Source organism: Bolinopsis microptera, chromosome 13 (assembly GCF_026151205.1).
Source record: "Bolinopsis microptera isolate Bmic1 chromosome 13, MBARI_Bmic_1.0, whole genome shotgun sequence".
Lineage (NCBI taxonomy): Eukaryota > Metazoa > Ctenophora > Tentaculata > Lobata > Bolinopsidae > Bolinopsis > Bolinopsis microptera.
In genome coordinates, this window is record NC_087084.1 from 5,608,596 (window position 1) to 5,628,805 (window position 20,210).

Consider the following 20,210-nt stretch of genomic DNA (forward strand, 5'->3'; position numbering starts at 1 on the left):
TTTACCAATGTAAATGTGTGGTCTTCCACTGCAGTACACCATGGATGATATTGAGTTGTTAGGTTACTATACTATAGGTGAGACCAGGGAGGGTTACTAAATGTAATAACACAATAATTAGTGATCCACACACGGTATATTTTGTAGGAGACACACGGGCCAGTTGTTGAGATGTTATTAAACCTTCCCGTCAAACCCTCATGATGTTACTTTAAACCCTCATGATGTTACTTTAAGATATAGTTGCCATTATAACGTACATGCTATTCTGAATATCTAATCTCCATGCAACCTAAATGAAGTACATCTTAAGGGGGCATACCCCAAAACAGTGGTTTGTGCCGTCCAGACCAAATGACCTCATAGGCAGTTCAGTGACCTTCTAGCGCACCGTTTCCACACAAAAACAAGAAATGCGGCCGCTTTTTTTTTGTGCATGGCCGCTCAATTTCCCGATCCGTGATGGCGTATTTTATCATATTCTATACAACCTGGGGACCCCAGTTTTTACTGTTTATAAGTATGCAGATATGGCGAAGTGACAGGCCGAGCGCCACCAAGTTAATATAATTCCATATTGAATTTGAAAATCGTGTATATTTTTAAAAACCATATGATTATGCTCATTGTTTATGCAACCTGACACCCGACACGGATGTGTGCAAAATAGTATAAGTAACTCAAAATAATAATAGTATGCTATCAATTAGTGCCTAGTGGGATATGTACATGGTGAAATTAACAATGTACTTGGTCAGTTCAGCGCCGCGCGCCAACAATTATTTAAGTCGGATTATTCCGCAAAATAACTTTGCGCAGGTAGTCACGTGGGCGATTACAGTGTGTGCAGGCAGGTACGGTCGCGCTCACGCTCGCAGGTACGGTCGCAAAGCTACCATATACAAAAAAAAACCTCGTTCGCTAACCCTTGTCCTTGACTCTTTTGTGCCTTCGGCACTTTGAGTCATGGATCGGGAAAAAATTATTTTGAGAATACCCATTTTTGTAATCGAGCATTTCCTGGTTAAGAGTGCAATTTTCGGAAAAAATTATTTTGTGGTTGAGACACTATAAGTTAATCATTTCTTGCGGTATCGGGTTGAAATTTTGCTCGCCGTTTATTCACATCTATGTCAAGGTGTGTGTAAAATCTTGATCATATCGTATCTAAAAAGGCTGGTGTGTTATGAATTTTTAAAGTCAAAAATCTAAAATTGTCCTTTTCAGGCTTATTTTAACAAAAAGTCAGTCAGGGAAGATCGGATTATTTGATGCTTGACATCAAATTGTTCTCTGAATTCTGGCGCAGTTTTTGATGCCCTCAAAAATGTTTTTACTCATTCACCTTCTGATCTATTGGACCTCAAAGTCAAACAACAAATTTAGGCACATTTTTCGTTTTTAATATTTACTGATTTTTCTAAAATTTTGATAGGAATGTGCTAGTGACTTTTTGAAGGGTGCAAAATAACCGCAACTAGCACATTTATATATGAGTTATGAACAACAAAACACCCTAAAATGCTTCCCTTTGAAGTTATGGGAGAAAATGTGATTTTTTGGCTTTGCAGATAAAAAATCACATTTTCTCCCATAACTTCAAAGGGAAGCATTTGAGGAGAACAGAATTCAGAGATCAATTTGATGTCAAGCATCAAATAATCCGATCTTCTCTGACTGACTTTTTGTTAAAATAAGCCTGAAAAGGACAATTTTAGCTTTTTGACTTTAAAAATTCATAACACACCAGCCTTTTTAGATACGATATCAAGATTTTACACACACCTTGACATAGATGTGAATAAACGGCGAGCAAAATTTCAACCCGATACCGCAAGAAATGATTAACTTATAGTGTCTCAACCACAAAATAATTTTTTCCGAAAATTGCACTCTTAACCAGGAAATGCTCGATTACAAAAATGGGTATTCTCAAAATATTTTTTTTGTGTGTGGAAACGGTGCGCTAGAAGGTCACTGAACTGCCTATGAGGTCATTAAGTCTGGACAGATTTGGGGTATGCCCCTTAATGTAGGTTGCTCTGGACGGAGTTGTAAATGAATTGATTTATTATGCTGCTCCTGTGACCTGTTGTGGGGGGGGGGGGGGGGGGGGCACAGTGAGGAACGTGTTCACCACGGGATTCAGCGTCCTCTGGTTCATTATTTATCTACTTCTTATCTTTTAAGAAAGTTGTCCCGGGAGTATTCTACAGATTTAAATTAATAATTTGTATGTTTAAGTAATTTGTTTGTTTAAGTAATTTATTTGTTTAAGTAATTTGTTTGTTTAAGTAATTTGTAAGTTCAAGTAATTTGTTTACTTAAGTAATTACTTTGTTCGAGAAGTAATTTGTTTGTCAAGATATATTTAGTTGGAATGAAGGACCTGCATGTTATCCTACTAAAAGTAATAAGTACCTTACATAATGTACACATAATGTACACGCCTCACCAATCACCATTAAAATGTGAGTAATATGATTGAGAGCAGATCTATTCGGAAATGAGAAGTTGGTTACATTTAGACGATGAGTGTGTACTGTATATTATGTGTGCGATTTATGTTCGTTTTTGTGGGTCCTGGTCAGTCTTTAGTCCTCTAGTCTAAGACCCAAGGGGAACTATTTCAAAAGGTCAAAGGTTTCTCTCATTGGAAGTGGTCAAACTAAATCGATAGAGATAAAAACACACGGATAGAGAGTCTCGTGGCTGTTTTATCGAGAGTTTCTTTAATGTATTTATGTATTTATGTACCTTCTATTATGCAGTTTTGTATTAGCTAAAGTGAGCCACCTTCTACTGCCTACTACTTCCTTCTACCAGCTTGGCTAAAACCTAAAAGTTCTAGAAGCTCTGAATTCTCGAACTTATCCTGGTATCACGAATAATCTACGGGTCGAGACGATGCTAAACGCTGCTCTGAATCGTCTGAATTATCGTGCCATCAAGAGGTTTCTACAGGACACGACATTGCTAGACTTTGTCAAACTGAGAAGTGTAGATTGTTCATGAGCTTCTAGAATCCCAAAGTTGGTCTAATAACTTGTCGGAGAGCAGCTGCTGCATCATTATGTTATTAGCTCTTGGGCTATTGCTCTGTAAGTTACATATTCAATTTCTTGTCTAGCAAATTTGCGTCGTGCCTTATCAACTTTGATCCTGTAGATTAGTTTACTTAGTCAGCAGAAATGGGGGCCATTGCCATAGTTAGTTAATATCAATATATCACTTGACAGCAGGATAGTGCTTCATTATTTGTTTCGAACATTTGATTACTTGAACTTGCTTATTGTTAAATGTTATTACCGTCCGGAGGTAACTTTATTTAAGAACACTATATTATTGTTATACTTGGACTACCAAGTTTAATATTTAACACAGACTTGATTGGCCGATTTTAATCCAATGTATGTATTTTCACATTCTTACGTTACTTCACCCATATCCACAAAGTTGGCAAACCCACCAGATATCTGGGAGGAAATTTGGGAAGAATGAGGAAATTTTTGGCATCTATGAGAGGAAATTTCTTGGTTAGCGACTGACAATTGCAGTCCGCAAAGAGCAGTTCAATCATTGGGTATCGAGAGGAAATTTTTCCTCTCTAAATGACTTAAAATTCGTGCCATCTTTAATTTTAATTTGTCCAATGTTTTGAATCCAAAATATTACCGAGTGTCTAATCAACTACTTTGAACCTTCTCTATTGATATCCTATTGGTCTATCATATAATCCAGTTAAAGATTTTCCGGATGCTGCGCCCCCTGCCCCCTTAAAATATTACTAATAACCAAGTGTCTAATCAACTGTTTTGAACCTTCTGTATTGATATCCTATTGGTTTAGCATATAATGCAAATGCAGTTAAAAATTTTCAGGGGCTGCGCCCCCTGCCCCCTTAAAATATTACTTATAACCACTTGTGTCTAATCAACTGTTTTGAACCTTCTGTATTACTATTGATATCCTATTGGTTTAGCATATAATCCAGTTAAAATTTTCCGGGGGCTGCGCCCCCGAGCCCCGGCCGCAGTAGCCTCGCCCACCCCTTATAAAAATCCTGCACACGCCCCTGTTGGGAAAGTAACTTAGCCGCTGCGAGCGAAGCGATCAGGCCACAGCGAGCGAAGCAAGCGGGCCACAGAAGGGTCTGAAAATGGGTTTGGGAGGAAATTTTTTCCCGATCCATGACTCGTGCCGAAGGCACAAAAGAGTCAAGGACAAGGGTTAGCGATCGAGGTTTTTTTTTGTATATGGTAGCTTTGCGAGCGAGCGTGCGTGCGTGCGTACGTGCCTGCGAGCACTGTTATCGCCCACGTGACTACCTGCGCAAAGTTATTTTGCGTGATAATCTGAATTATATAATTGTTGGCGCGCGGCGCTGAACCAACCAAGTACATTATTAATTTCATCATGTACGTATCCCACTAGGCACTAATTGATAGCATATTATTATTATTTTGAGTTAGTATTACTATTTTGCACAGATCCGTGTCAGGTTGCATAAACAATAAACATATGGTTACATAGAAGTATACACGATTTTCAAATTCAATATAGAATTATATTAACTGGGCGGCGCTCGGCAGTCGGCATGTCACTTCGCCATATTTGCATGTTTATATAAACAGTAAAGACTGGGCCGTCCCCAGGTTGTATGGAATATGATAAATACGCCATCACGGATCGGGAAATTGAGCGGCCATCCACAAAAGAAAAGCGGCCGCATTTCTTGTTAAATATGTGGATATGGGTTACTTCATTACTTTTCGAGGTAACATTTCTTAACCCAAATAATTTATAGTAGCTAGGATCAAATCATGTCGGCAGAACGGAAGTTTTTCGTGGGAGGTAACTTCAAGATGAACGGGAATCTAGAGTCCCTCACTGCTATAGCAGGTAGAATCTAATTATACTGCTAGTATTGTATTGCCACATTGGTGTACCTAATTATACCGGTCAGTGCAGTGTACTTCAATCTAATTTTGTATTCTCCCTGATTGTGTTCAAGATTAAAGAGGGTATATATAACGGATATGATCTAAAAATCAGTGCATTGTACCAGCTAACTACCAATATTGTAACTTTTTCTCTTCAATCGTGTACAATTATGTTCACCTTTATACCGTCCGATTATTGGTTTAATCTTGAAATAAAGTTTGTAATAAATGATGCCCTGACTCTGAAAAGTAACATTTGTAACAGTTTCTTCCTGCAGATAGGCTGAACTCTAGTGAACTGGATGCTAATGTGGAGGTTGTTATTGCTCCCCCGGCCTGTTACCTCGCTAGTCTCAGCTCTCAGCTGGCTCAAAAGGTTATTTTCAATTAATATATAATAATGATTCTTTATGTAATGTATTTCAATTGCGCGCGATTGAATTTATTTCTATATTTTGCCCCATTTTATAGATCATGTATTTCTAACTGTTCGTGTCAGCAGAGAACGTACTGACTAATTAACTAATTATTTAAATATCTAATTAACTAACTAATCACCCAGGAGAATGTGAACGTATCAGCAGAGAACGTACATCAGGCAGCTAAGGGCGCGTTCACCGGAGAGATAAGCTGCTCCATGGCACTGGATTGTGGTGCAAGCTACGCTATCCTAGGACATTCCGAGAGGAGACATGTCTTTGGGGAGACTAACAAACAAATTGGTAAGTTTTGGGAGAAAACGGTGGGAAATTGTCAGCTTTGAGAAAATGCTTGTTATCTGATTATCATTTGCAGTGGAAACTTTCGTTTTGAAAAGTCATTAGTAGGTAGTAATTAAATCGTACTTTTCGTTTATCTAAGCTTATTAATAATCTTGACAGGCGAGAAGACAAAAGCAACGCTAGCTGCTGGCCTCGTTGTTATTGCTTGTATTGGAGAAAAGGGTGAGGATAGGAAATCAGGTGGGTTGCTGTCAGTTCGTAATCTCTTAGTTTTACGTTTTAGACTGTTTCTAATGTAACATAAAACATCATGCAGTATGCACCTTAAAATTAGTGTATTATATATAGATAGAAACGAGATTTTCTGATCACATACAAAAAGATTGCTTGCGATATTATTTTCATGTAAAATTACTACTTCGTACAAGTTACTATGTTATTATGCACTTAAAGTTTAATAATCTAGAACACACAGGTTTTACAATATTTACACACAAGTTTTACAATCCACACAAGAGTTTTACAATATAATAATTACAAATGTACATGACTCACTTGCTTGCAGGCAATACAATGGTTGTGTGTGTTGAACAGCTAACTGCTTATAAAGATAATGTGGAAGACTGGAGTAAGGTGGTGATTGCGTACGAGCCTGTTTGGGCCATCGGTAGGTTGACTAATTAATTTAATAATTAACTAATTGAATAATCGAATAATCGACGAATAGGTGAAGAAACTTCAAACTCTTTCAAGTTTCAGAGAAACATTTATAATATGCAAGAAGTCTCAATTCCTAAGCTACATACATTTTTCAAACTTCATAACTTGAAATGTAAGAAATTGTTACCCCATTGGTTAAGCAATTTTACTGATTAGCTAATTAATCAACAAATTAAATTACTAATTAACTAATTACTACAGGAACGGGTGAGGTAGCAACTCCCGAGATAGCCCAAGAAACCCACCTCAACATTCGCTCATGGCTCTCTGATAACGTTAGTCCCGAAGTGGCTGCCTCAGTAAGAATAATATACGGAGGCTCCGTTAACGGAAAGAACTGCAAGGAACTGGCATCCCAGCCGGACATTGACGGGTTCCTAGTGGGTGGCGCCTCGCTGAAACCAGAGTTTGTTGATATTATCAACTGTGATTGTTAGGACGTTATCTTGATTTTGAGATAACGATTTGATGATGCGCGGGACTTTACAAGACTCTTTTTTTCAATTTCTGATTGAAAAACGTTTGATTTTTTTGCAATCGATTTTGAGATTTGGATTTGCATGGTACAAGAGATTTCATTTCTTACAGAAATCTTTGCTAAACTCTTTGTTCAATATACGTTTTTTTGTCTTGATGGCACATTGTGTTGACTCACCCCGCAGTTATCTTAGCCGTTTTTATTTGGGTTTTTATAATTTAAAAAGTTGAAATGATATCTAATTCTATTGATTTACCTGATATGAATTTTTTTGTTATTAATTATGGTTACATGACAAAATTCCTCATCGGTTTTTTACTTTTTGTCATTGAAAGTCTCATTTAGAAGATATAGAATTTGATATATTTTCAAGAATACATTTTTCATTCATCACAATAACATGTTATATTTCAAGAGATCTAAAATAATTTATCAATCGTTGATTTAAAATATGATTATAAATATTATATTATTATTGTCCCAAAATAAATAAAATTTGTTTAATTCTAGAGTATTCTGATTTTCTCCAACATTATATTCTTCTCTCTAGTACTTACCCGGATAATACTTCTGTATCCATGTTGCCATGGCACTGCCAAGTTTGGGCCCGTAAAACTCAGAATCATCTCTGATCCACTGTGGGAACTCAATCTGAACGCAGTCAATCTCCCCTCCATTCAGTGAACCCCATTTTCTAGTAATGTAGCCGCCCCGCATGTATTTCCCTTTTATTCCCATCTCTGGACGAGGATACTCGGGAGAGGGTACAACTCTAAACCCCTCCTCTTGAACCAGTTTTCCTAGACTGTCCTCTCCCCGGACCAGACTATCAAACTCTATTCCACGTGCTGCTGCACGTGCAGCTAATGCGCGCAGTGAGGACTCTTCCGCAGTGAAGTTATCAGCGTTGAGGCGTGCTGGCTGGATATTGTAACCTATCTCTGTCCAGTTGTCCGTATTATGGGACGACAGGGCCCTGTAACCATGGATATCAAAATGAACTGCCGGCCCTCCTGCAGCCAAGATGTTGTGCACGCGTTTAATTATCCCATGGAAAGTGTCGTAAGCTCCCTCAGCTACAGAGTTATACTGAGCAGCATCATCTTTAAATCTGTTGGGATCCAGTTTGGATCTGTGTAGTCTACTGACCACCAGATGAGGTGTCTTCCCTGTTTTATCTGATATTGTTTTTCTCATCTGTTTAGCAAGGACGGAAGAAAGTGTGTCCGAGTGAGTTGTAGCTTTACATTTTCCTGTCACGTGTTCACCAGGACAATCGTGTCTCCAGTCGCACGTGTCCGTTATATTGTCATAGCAACCCTGGGATTGCGTTTTGAGAGGATGAAGTAGGTAAATGTTCGAGTAATCAATAAATTTTCATATTGGTGCACCAATATGAAAATTTATTGATTACTCGAACATTTATCTAGGCACCATGGTGCCTTGCCCTGAGCTGGGGAGCCCAATTTATGGAAAAAATGCCAAAGTTGACCCACCTGGCGTCTATCTGGTATAGAGTCAAGTTTAATCCAACCATCATGAGAGGCAGTGAGGATAACATTAGTGTCTTGGGAGCCCGGATAGTAGTCCACCAACTTGAAGTATTTGTCTTGCGAAGTGCAACAAAGAGCAATGACCGGCAGGAGAAGGAGTAACATTTTCATTACACAAAACAAATTCCAAATCGAATAAATGGTGATAAGAGGTATTGAATTAGATGTTGGACGACCATTTAAGGGGGCATACACCAAAAATGTCCAGCCCAAATGACCTCATAGGAAGTTAACTGAAATTAACTGTAGGGTCACATTTCACTGATCAGTTATCAAGCACAATAATATGTATACAATATAATAATTATGTGTACAATGGTTAGATTAACAAGCTTTTGTAAACAATCCACACAATGTAAATGTCTTTACATTCCAATTCCTTTGTATTCCAATTCATCTCATGATGAAGGTGGATTATCGTTATGGCAGGCCATTGTTAACTGACTAATTAATTAACTAATTATCTGAATAATTAACTAACCAATTATCTGCCAGTTTAGCGTTACCCCACACACCATGACTGATTCAGACCCCTACTCCCAAGCTCTCCAGTACCTTGAGGAACACCATATAGTGCCCCTGTTTCACAATCTAACTGCTAACATTGTCTACCATCAACCTACTGATCCTGTCCAGTATATCATCGAGTAAGTGGTGGTATTTAACACGTGACAGTGATTGTGGGGTTTGATTGGTCTGTATATCATCGAGTAAGTGGTGTTATTTAACACGTGACAGTGATTCTGGGGTTTGATTGGTCTGTATATCATCGAGTAAGTGGTGTTATTTAACACGTGACAGTGATTCTGGGGTTTGATTGTTCAGTATATCATCGAGTAAGTGGTGTTATTTAACACGTGACAGTGATTCTGGGGTTTGATTGTTCAGTATATCATCGAGTAAGTGGTGTTATTTAACACGTGACAGTGATTCTGGGGTTTGATTGTTCAGTATATCATCGAGTAAGTGGTGGTATTTAACACGTGACAGTGATTCTGGGGTTTGATTGGTCTGTATATCATCGAGTAAGTGGTGTTATTTAACACGTGACAGTGATTCTGGGGTTTGATTGTTCAGTATATCATCGAGTAAGTGGTGTTATTTAACACGTGACAGTGATTCTGGGGTTTGATTGGTCTGTATATCATCGAGTAAGTGGTGGTATTTAACACGTGACAGTGATTCTGGGGTTTGATTGTTCAGTATATCATCGAGTAAGTGGTGGTATTTAACACGTGACTGTGATTCTGGGGTTTGATTGTTCAGTATATCATCGAGTAAGTGGTGTTATTTAACACGTGACAGTGATTCTGGGGTTTGATTGGTCTGTATATCATCGAGTAAGTGGTGTTATTTAACACGTGACAGTGATTCTGGGGTTTGATTGTTCAGTATATCATCGAGTAAGTGGTGGTATTTAACACGTGACTGTGATTCTGGGGTTTGATTGTTCAGTATATCATCGAGTAAGTGGTGGTATTTAACACGTGACAGTGATTCTGGGGTTTGATTGTTCAGTATATCATCGAGTAAGTGGTGGTATTTAACACGTGACAGTGATTCTGGGGTTTGATTGTTCAGTATATCATCGAGTAAGTGGTGGTATTTAACACGTGACTGTGATTCTGGGGTTTGATTGTTCAGTATATCATCGAGTAAGTGGTGTTATTTAACACGTGACAGTGATTCTGGGGTTTGATTGTTCAGTATATCATCGAGTAAGTGGTGTTATTTAACACGTGACAGTGATTCTGGGGTTTGATTGTTCAGTATATCATCGAGTAAGTGGTGGTATTTAACACGTGACTGTGATTCTGGGGTTTGATTGTTCAGTATATCATCGAGTAAGTGGTGGTATTTAACACGTGACAGTGATTCTGGGGTTTGATTGTTCAGTATATCATCGAGTAAGTGGTGGTATTTAACACGTGACAGTGATTCTGGGGTTTGATTGTTCAGTATATCATCGAGTAAGTGGTGGTATTTAACACGTGACAGTGATTCTGGGGTTTGATTGTTCAGTATATCATCGAGTAAGTGGTGGTATTTAACACGTGACAGTGATTCTGGGGTTTGATTGTTCAGTATATCATCGAGTAAGTGGTGTTATTTAACACGTGACAGTGATTCTGGGGTTTGATTGTTCAGTATATCATCGAGTAAGTGGTGGTATTTAACACGTGACTGTGATTCTGGGGTTTGATTGTTCAGTATATCATCGAGTAAGTGGTGGTATTTAACACGTGACAGTGATTCTGGGGTTTGATTGTTCAGTATATCATCGAGTAAGTGGTGGTATTTAACACGTGACTGTGATTCTGGGGTTTGATTGTTCAGTATATCATCGAGTAAGTGGTGGTATTTAACACGTGACAGTGATTCTGGGGTTTGATTGTTCAGTATATCATCGAGTAAGTGGTGGTATTTAACACGTGACAGTGATTCTGGGGTTTGATTGTTCAGTATATCATCGAGTAAGTGGTGGTATTTAACACGTGACTGTGATTCTGGGGTTTGATTGTTCAGTATATCATCGAGTAAGTGGTGGTATTTAACACGTGACAGTGATTCTGGGGTTTGATTGTTCAGTATATCATCGAGTAAGTGGTGGTATTTAACACGTGACAGTGATTCTGGGGTTTGATTGTTCAGTATATCATCGAGTAAGTGGTGTTATTTAACACGTGACTGTGATTCTGGGGTTTGATTGTTCAGTATATTATCGAGTAAGTGGTGGTATTTAACACGTGACTGTGATTCTGGGGTTTGATTGTTCAGTATATTATCGAGTAAGTGGTGTTATTTAACACGTGACAGTGATTCTGGGGTTTGATTGTTCAGTATATTATCGAGTAAGTGGTGTTATTTAACACGTGACAGTGATTCTGGGGTTTGATTGTTCAGTATATCATCGAGTAAGTGGTGGTATTTAACACGTGACAGTGATTCTGGGGTTTGATTGTTCAGTATATCATCGAGTAAGTGGTGTTATTTAACACGTGACAGTGATTCTGGGGTTTGATTGTTCAGTATATCATCGAGTAAGTGGTGGTATTTAACACGTGACAGTGATTCTGGGGTTTGATTGTTCAGTATATCATCGAGTAAGTGGTGGTATTTAACACGTGACAGTGATTCTGGGGTTTGATTGTTCAGTATATCATCGAGTAAGTGGTGGTATTTAACACGTGACAGTGATTCTGGGGTTTGATTGTTCAGTATATCATCGAGTAAGTGGTGTTATTTAACACGTGACAGTGATTCTGGGGTTTGATTGTTCAGTATATCATCGAGTAAGTGGTGGTATTTAACACGTGACAGTGATTCTGGGGTTTGATTGTTCAGTATATCATCGAGTAAGTGGTGGTATTTAACACGTGACAGTGATTCTGGGGTTTGATTGTTCAGTATATCATCGAGTAAGTGGTGGTATTTAACACGTGACTGTGATTCTGGGGTTTGATTGTTCAGTATATCATCGAGTAAGTGGTGGTATTTAACACGTGACAGTGATTCTGGGGTTTGATTGTTCAGTATATCATCGAGTAAGTGGTGGTATTTAACACGTGACTGTGATTCTGGGGTTTGATTGTTCAGTATATTATCGAGTAAGTGGTGGTATTTAACACGTGACAGTGATTCTGGGGTTTGATTGTTCAGTATATCATCGAGTAAGTGGTGGTATTTAACACGTGACTGTGATTCTGGGGTTTGATTGTTCAGTATATCATCGAGTAAGTGGTGGTATTTAACACGTGACTGTGATTCTGGGGTTTGATTGTTCAGTATATCATCGAGTAAGTGGTGGTATTTAACACGTGACAGTGATTCTGGGGTTTGATTGTTCAGTATATCATCGAGTAAGTGGTGGTATTTAACACGTGACAGTGATTCTGGGGTTTGATTGTTCAGTATATCATCGAGTAAGTGGTGGTATTTAACACGTGACAGTGATTCTGGGGTTTGATTGTTCAGTATATCATCGAGTAAGTGGTGGTATTTAACACGTGACAGTGATTCTGGGGTTTGATTGTTCAGTATATCATCGAGTAAGTGGTGTTATTTAACACGTGACAGTGATTCTGGGGTTTGATTGTTCAGTATATCATCGAGTAAGTGGTGGTATTTAACACGTGACAGTGATTCTGGGGTTTGATTGTTCAGTATATCATCGAGTAAGTGGTGGTATTTAACACGTGACTGTGATTCTGGGGTTTGATTGTTCAGTATATCATCGAGTAAGTGGTGGTATTTAACACGTGACAGTGATTCTGGGGTTTGATTGGTCTGTATATCATCGAGTAAGTGGTGGTATTTAACACGTGACAGTGATTCTGGGGTTTGATTGTTCAGTATATCATCGAGTAAGTGGTGGTATTTAACACGTGACAGTGATTCTGGGGTTTGATTGGTCTGTAGTGGATGGTGATTGGTTTATTGTCGTCATGTGTCAACAATATGCCTTACCTCACAAGTATAATCTATATCTGTAGAAGTATAGATAGAGGTTGGGTATATGTTTTTCTTTTTATCTTTTGAATAGGCCAGGGGTCGAGGAATATTTGTAAAAACTTGCAGGACAAAGAGAAACAATACGAGCCGGATATGTTAGTTCCGGCCGGCGTGGGATTTCCCCCTGATTCCTGGCCGCAACTAACACATCCCACGCCGGCCGAAATTAACACGTCCTTTGAAGTATACTTTATTTATTGATGCAGTTTATTGATAGAATACAGATTGACGTGAAACTAATTATCTTTCATTTAGAAACTCAGAATAAGCAAATCTTTGTGAACTTGGCCTCTGGTGCCACTCTATTTTTATTTGTACATAGTTAAATGGTACAGAGGTCATCTTAATCTGATAACATCACTCAGTATTGAATCTGTAACTTATCTCCTCATCGATTAACCTTGTACTTTTCAGTGAGATCGAGAAATTGGTCGACAACGGAGGAATCTTCAAGGGAGACGAAGGAGAAATCCATCCAATTCCAAAAGAAGAAAAAAAGGAAGAGAAAAAAGATAAGAAGGAAAAAAAGTGATTAACTAATTCGGGGTTATTATTTAACAGGGGACTTCCAGAACTTTCTACATTTTATGGGGAGTGAACCAGAAATTCAGAACTTTGTACATTTGTAAATATTGTAAGATATATAATATACTGGCTGTCATACTTTTTAGAATTCACATTCTTTGTCGATTATGATGCAAATTGAGCTTCCATGTTGTAATTTGCTGGATTTTGGGCCAGCACTTAAAAGCCCATAAGTCACTACAACGGATTAGTGGAAGAAAAATGATTGCCACGTTTGAACAGATTTCGAACAAATTGTTGGTTCCCAAAAAATCAGCAATCAGCTGACGGACGGCTCTCTGGCGCTGCCGCCGAATGTTTTTATTATGGTAAAAGTTTTTACGGGCAGAGCTGTGTTACGCCGCGCGCACGTGTGTGAATTCGTTGCTAACAGCCTGCGCGCTGGCTGCATACACGAAATTAAACGTTGTGAACCCCAACTTAAATTATAGGGTATTGACTATTGCTAGATTGAATTAAGCCCTATCATCAATGAAGTTAGTTCCGAACCCATACAATAATGCAGATTAACCAATTAAAACAGCTGAATAATCTTCAAAACCATAGATTTAATAAGAAGATCTTGGAATATCAAAAATAAAACCCACTAGGTTTGGATCAGTATTGCACAAGAGTCACGTGACAAGACCATGATCAGTATTCTGTAAAAAGGTTATGCGAGGACTGGAGGTGGTCATAATGACTAAATATTAAAATAGCTTCTCATTTTTAAGCTGCAGCTAGCAAATCGGAAAGGATAAAACCACGAAATCAATGCAAAAGTAATTTAATTTTTAGCAAGAATTTAAAATAGTACGATAAATTGAAGGTTGAACTCTGTATCGGCATATTTTCAGTGTCAAAGGTAAAATACAATGATCATCGCTTCTGCAATACAATAGCCCTATTGTTCTATATACATAGCAAATACACAAAACAACGATTACAAGTTGTTCACAAATAATCAAGTCAAACACGATAATATTGTTCCAGTCGAAGTTCAACTAGATAAATCATTTCTTGCCCCTCTTGGGAGTTGCCTTTGCGGCAATCTTATCGATCCTAGCGTTTACGTTCGCACAGTTTTCGGAGATTTGCTTCAGATTTTCAGCGATGTTGTCTTCAACCTGAGATTAATCACGATGAACAGTTAATCAAAATGAATTGTAAGTCACCAGCAGCTCACATATTGTTATTGAATGATCTTATTTAACGACTTCATTAAACTTCGCCAGCAGTTCACATCTTGTTATTGAATGATCTTATTTAACAACTTCATTAAACTTCGCTAGCAGCTCACATCTTGTTATTGAATGATCTTATATAACGACTTCATTAAACTTCGCTAGCAGCTCACATCTTGTTATTGAATGATCTTATTTAACAACTTCATTAAACTTCGCTAGCAGCTCACATCTTGTTATTGAATGATCTTATATAACGACTTCATTAAACTTCGCCAGCAGCTCACATCTTGTTATTGAATGATCTTATTTAACGACTTCATTAAACTTCGCTAGCAGCTCACATCTTGTTATTGAATGATCTTATTTAACGACTTCATTAAACTTCGCTAGCAGCTCACATCTTGTTATTGAATGATCTTATTTAAGATGACCCCCCTAAATATTATAACAGGATCTCACCTTCTTAACGAGAGCACCTTGGTTAGCAAGGTTCTTGGTTACATTTGCTTGGGTAGTTTCAAGAGTTGTCAGGTTACTGGCGAATTGGGCAGCTGAGAGGGGAATCATGGTATTACATTGTGTAGTGAATTATGAATAATATCATTAATTGCTTATACTTAAATAAGATGAATTAATCATCACAACATTACCATGATAGTATCAATTTATAAATCATTTTTGTGGATACTATCATGTTTGCAGTTCGATAATAATTGCAACACCATGTAAAGATTTCAATAGATGAGACTAAGGTCTTTTCCTAATTGATAATTCGATTATCATGATTACATGGTAATAGGATGTCACATTTTTAATGAGAATCTGAAAAACAACTGCAACAATCTTCAAGATCATTATATGACGTTTACCTTGTTCATGAAGAACTTTGAGAGCTGTCAGTCTATCAACAATGTTTGGAAGAGTCGATATTACTGGCTCTATCTTTCTAACTGTGTCAAACACTTCCGAAACCTGAACAAATAATTAGTGAAATTATTTAGTTAATTAACTAGTGGAATTATTTGTGCTCTTCATTAAGGAATGAGACTCAGCTTAATATGCTAGTTTTATAAAAAACCAGGTTTCTTTGTCAAATCGAGATTCTTATGAAGGTTTGAAGACACATCACAAACTTCTGTAACCATGGTAACACAGCACAGAATTCTGTTACCACGGTAACACAGCACAGAGTTCTGTTACCACGGTAACACAGCACAGAGTTCTGTTACCACGGTAACACAGCACAGAGTTCTGTAACCATGGTAACACAGCACAGAGTTCTGTAACCATGGTAACACAGCACAGAGTTCTGTAACCATGGTAACACAGCACATAGTTCTGTAACCACGGTAACACAGCACAGAGTTCTGTAACCATGGTAACACAGCACAGATTTCTGCAACCATGGTAACACAGCACAGATTTCTGTAACCATGGTAACACAGCACAGTTATTTACCTTGTTGTTAGTCTCAGGAATGTCCTTAGCTTTAGACTTAAGGTGATCCATCTTGTGAAGAACAGCCTGCAAGAAAGGTTCAAACATCAATGTTCAGTGTTTAAGTATTTGATATCAGGTACGACAGAAGTTGCAAATCCAATTTTGAATTTAGAAGGGAAAAAATGCAATAGAGAGTATGTTCCCTGCAAAAAGTAAACAGTTGGGCGATTTATCTTGATTTTTAACAAATTAGATTTATTGAATTTAGAAGTTTAATTTGAATGATATGTTACAGTCAACTGCTAAAAAATTGGTACCTGAAGTCTCGTATCAATGTGGGTGTAATCACTTGGCTCAATAAGAGAAAGCTTTGTCTGGATATTGTTAATGGCACCCATTACACTCTTCTCGGAGGAGTCGGCTGATATCGTACTCTGAATTATGTGAAATATTAATTATCTAATTAATATTATTACTCTGAAATATGTAAACAACATATCTAAACAACTCCTTCAAAAACTTGATGTCTGCCACAGGAATCATCTCCGTACGATCATCGGCATGACCTACCCTATTGTCATACGAAATGTGACTCTATACAAACGCTGCGAAGTTGTTCCACTAAGTGAGCGTGTTGCTCGTGCACGGTGGAGAATGCTCGGTCACATCCTCCGCAGTGATAATAACTCACCTGCCCAGCTTGCCTTACATTTTGCTGTAGAGAGTCAGAGTTTGATGAGAGGTAGAGTCGGACGACACCAGTCAAACTTGTTAAAAACTATTTTGAACGATTTAAGTGACAGAAACTTTAGACTTGTAAATACAGACGATTTATACCATTTAAGACATTTTGCAACAGATAGAAAAGCATGGAGAGAGTTAAGCATGATTTAGTTTATTCTGTGTTATTTTTCTCTTGGTGACTTATCAGGTCATCAAGATGTTCTTTATGTTCTATTTTTGATTTGAATAAAGTTATATAATAATGAAATATGTGAATTATGTGCAATATGTGGTTAATTAACTCCACTTATCTGACAATGAGCTTCTCTTTAATAAAAGGTTGACAGATTGCGGAGACAGTAGCTAATCTGTATTCTTGTTAATTTTGAGCACATACCAAGAGTTTGAGATCTTTTCCCATGTTCTTTTCCATATCAGCAATCCTTTTCTCAAGGGACGCCAACTGAAATGATAAACCATGATAAATACACGAAAGAAGCGGATTATGGATATATAATTTAAAAACTTACGACACATTCATTTTCAGACAAATGCTCTAAAAAAATACACGTTTCTTGATGACGATGTGTATCTTTAAATTCACGTCGCTTGCAAAAATATCCACTTTTTTCATTACTATCAAAACAGAGTAACGATAAAAAACATCCCTTTTTTAATACCACAAACCTTGGCAGCCTCAGCAAACTTTGCATGGTCCCCCCGGTAGTGCACTTCATAGGTGAGGGAACCCGCGCTGGCACCCTCCTTTGCGGACTTCTCTTTGAAGGTTGATATCTGGGATTCCAGTTGCTTTGTGAGGACTGCATGGCCTGGAAGAAGAGGAGTTTGTTGATAGTTTGTCAATAAAAGTGAATCGGGGACTTGAATTTGGTTGGTATGGGGATCGTTCGCCATTATTTAGATGGGAAACTTGTTCTCACACATTTTTGGATGGTAAAATTTGCCTAAATGGTGAGCCCCGCGATGATCGAGCAAACTTGGTTCGGTTTCCGACAGTAGGAATATGCATAAATAGATTCCTCGTTTTAGTATTCAAAATATATTACCTGGTTCTTTAAGTTTCAAATTTCCGACCATTTGCTCAACTTTCATCTCGCTGAGGTTGTTCGATAGTTTCCGTACCTGGAATAACAGCGATTTAACAACAAATTTACGTATTAAGTGAAAACATCGACCAACCATAGTGCCGTTTATCTTGTGACAATCTTGTAACATAAACTCGTCTGCAATAAGATTCGACTGAATTCCTGGTAAAACTATAACAAATAAAATACCTCTTCAGCGAGTTTCACATTGTTGGTGTTCTCCACATCTTCAGTCTTGAGTTTCTCAAGATCCGCCGAGAACTCCGATATCTCCAATTTTAATCTCTGGTACCTGAAGTTTGTTTTGAATTTTAGGGGTCCGGGACTCGTCGGGGTGGGATTTGTGGGCGCAAAGATGTGGGGCTCTAGGGTGGGAAAATGATCATACTCTAAGTTCTAACCATATTAATCTGCGTCGACGAGTCTCATGCAAACAAGTCCGGACCCCGACTTTAAAAATAGTTAAGCTGTTCTTAAAGCTACTTTATTCCAAAACAGTACATAACACACGACTTGTGCTTTCAACAGTAGATCAATCAGGTGGGATGTAGGGTGCTTCTGAACAGTATCCTAGTTGGGCTAGTTGCATGATCTACGGAATCATAAAAAAGCAAGACAATATCCTACATATAATTCAGTATCCTACAATATCCTACAATATCCTACAATATGGCACCTTGGAGTATTCAAAGACAGGACAAAACCTGTCATGCTCCAGCTTAACAAATCCTTGATTAGGTCCAGAGTGGAGTACTGCTGTCCGCTCTGGAATCCAAACAAGACCTATGATATACAGTTTATCAGGAGCGTACAATGCCAGTTCACCAGACGGATTCTAGGGCTCAAAGACACCGACTAGTGGAATAGACTGAAGGAAATGAAACTTACATCCCTGCAAAGACGCCGAGAACGCTACACCATCATACATATGTGGAAAGTTCTCCAGGGTATATATCCAAATGACCTAGCTGTACAGTTCAGAGAGAATACCAGACTGGGATTTAGAGTAATACTTCTCTCACAAAAAAGCATCAGCTGCACGCTCACCCCCCGACTACTCATTCACAATGAGAGCTGGAAGACTATGGAATGTTCTCCCTAAAATTAGCAATACTCGAAAGACTCTGGCAATCTTCAAGACATTTCTCGGAAACCTACTAGACACCCTTCCAGACAATTCCCCTACTCCTGGATACAGTGCAGAAACTCTAACTTGATAATCGATTGGTGCAGACCACCAAGGAGGTGGTCCGCAGATTGAGCGATAACCGTGAAAATACCTACTTCTAAACTTCTCAACAATATCCTACCTCTGAAGGGGAGTCTCGTTGGTTGTACAGGACAATAACTCGTACTGCACCTGTCCTATACCGTAACCACTGGTATGTGTCTTCATTACATTGTCCGAGAAATCTGGGTTTATTATTCTTGAGTTATTTTTCGATAAGAAACCCTTTACCTAGAGATTTTTACATTTTGACACTGATCATAACTAGCTATCCAAATTAGAAATTAGCCTCTCTTAATCTTAAGCTCTCCGTTGTTGAATATAACACTCGTATATAAGAATGCATAAATTTTAAGAATATATAATATCTGATAAATAAGAATGTATATTATATAATTATGCGTAGATAAGAATATATTTTATGTGCATACATAATAAGACTTACCAACGTCCTTAGCGTTGACAGTTTCCTTGCCAAACTTAGCCTGGGCAGCTGCTAGATCTAGCTGTATCTCCTCGATTACATTACTGTCGTGGCCCGCGTTCTGGGTTATGATTGGTTACTGGGTTATTACTGTTAAATACTTTAAGACACGACAGTTAATTTGGGCGAGTAATTCATTTTCGCGACACGAAAATTCAGAAAAACGAAATCGGTTGCTTGTGACTCAATTCTTCATTGAATCATGTTAATTCTCGAATTTGTGCTGTGAAAATAGTAAGTTATGTATCGGTATTCGGTACGGTAATTTGCTGATTCTCTCAGACAAGTTCAAAAATAAAACAGGCATTTTTTGAAATGAAAACTTAACATGTATTATTATAGAAGTTATAGAAATAAAAAGAAGAGAACATTTATAAATGCCTAAACATTATACAGATCTCACCTGATTATATTCAGGGATAGTAACATCTTTCGTCTCGAAGACCGTCGTGGTTCCCAAGTAAGCTAACTGGTCCTTATTGGTCGCCATTCTAATGAGAGTTTTATTTTTTAAATGAAAATGTTCTTGTGAATAACGCATGTATTATGA

At 38.0% G+C, this 20,210-nt stretch overlaps 4 protein-coding genes across 4 annotated transcripts; 2 read left to right on the forward strand and 2 right to left on the reverse strand.

The window, feature by feature from the left end:
- Positions 1-4,793: 4,793 nt before the first annotated feature.
- On the forward strand, positions 4,794-7,163 carry LOC134825070 (triosephosphate isomerase-like). Its single transcript, XM_063837195.1, has 6 exons — positions 4,794-4,902; positions 5,222-5,319; positions 5,506-5,665; positions 5,825-5,905; positions 6,231-6,332; positions 6,587-7,163. The coding sequence occupies exons 1-6, from the start codon at positions 4,824-4,826 to the stop codon at positions 6,820-6,822; spliced, it is 756 nt and encodes a 251-aa protein (XP_063693265.1). The 5' UTR covers positions 4,794-4,823; the 3' UTR covers positions 6,823-7,163.
- Positions 7,164-7,357: 194 nt separating this feature from the next.
- Positions 7,358-8,580, reverse strand: LOC134825300 (uncharacterized). Its single transcript, XM_063837462.1, has 2 exons — positions 8,360-8,580; positions 7,358-8,183 (listed from the first exon to the last, which is right to left on the reverse strand). Exons 1-2 carry the CDS (start codon positions 8,525-8,527, stop codon positions 7,410-7,412), a joined length of 942 nt encoding a protein of 313 aa, XP_063693532.1. The 5' UTR covers positions 8,528-8,580; the 3' UTR covers positions 7,358-7,409.
- A 335-nt stretch (positions 8,581-8,915) lies between these two features.
- Positions 8,916-13,630, forward strand: LOC134825037 (testis-specific expressed protein 55-like). The gene is made up of 2 exons (XM_063837117.1): positions 8,916-9,063; positions 13,343-13,630. Exons 1-2 carry the CDS (start codon positions 8,933-8,935, stop codon positions 13,458-13,460), a joined length of 249 nt encoding a protein of 82 aa, XP_063693187.1. The 5' UTR covers positions 8,916-8,932; the 3' UTR covers positions 13,461-13,630.
- Positions 13,631-14,374: 744 nt separating this feature from the next.
- Positions 14,375-20,150, reverse strand: LOC134825104 (dynactin subunit 2-like). Its single transcript, XM_063837243.1, has 12 exons — positions 20,064-20,150; positions 19,622-19,721; positions 19,259-19,361; positions 18,138-18,240; positions 17,910-17,985; positions 17,530-17,672; positions 17,240-17,305; positions 16,437-16,553; positions 16,138-16,203; positions 15,549-15,651; positions 15,139-15,230; positions 14,375-14,619 (listed from the first exon to the last, which is right to left on the reverse strand). Exons 1-12 carry the CDS (start codon positions 20,148-20,150, stop codon positions 14,506-14,508), a joined length of 1,170 nt encoding a protein of 389 aa, XP_063693313.1. The 3' UTR covers positions 14,375-14,505.
- Between the last annotated feature and the right edge of the window lie 60 nt (positions 20,151-20,210).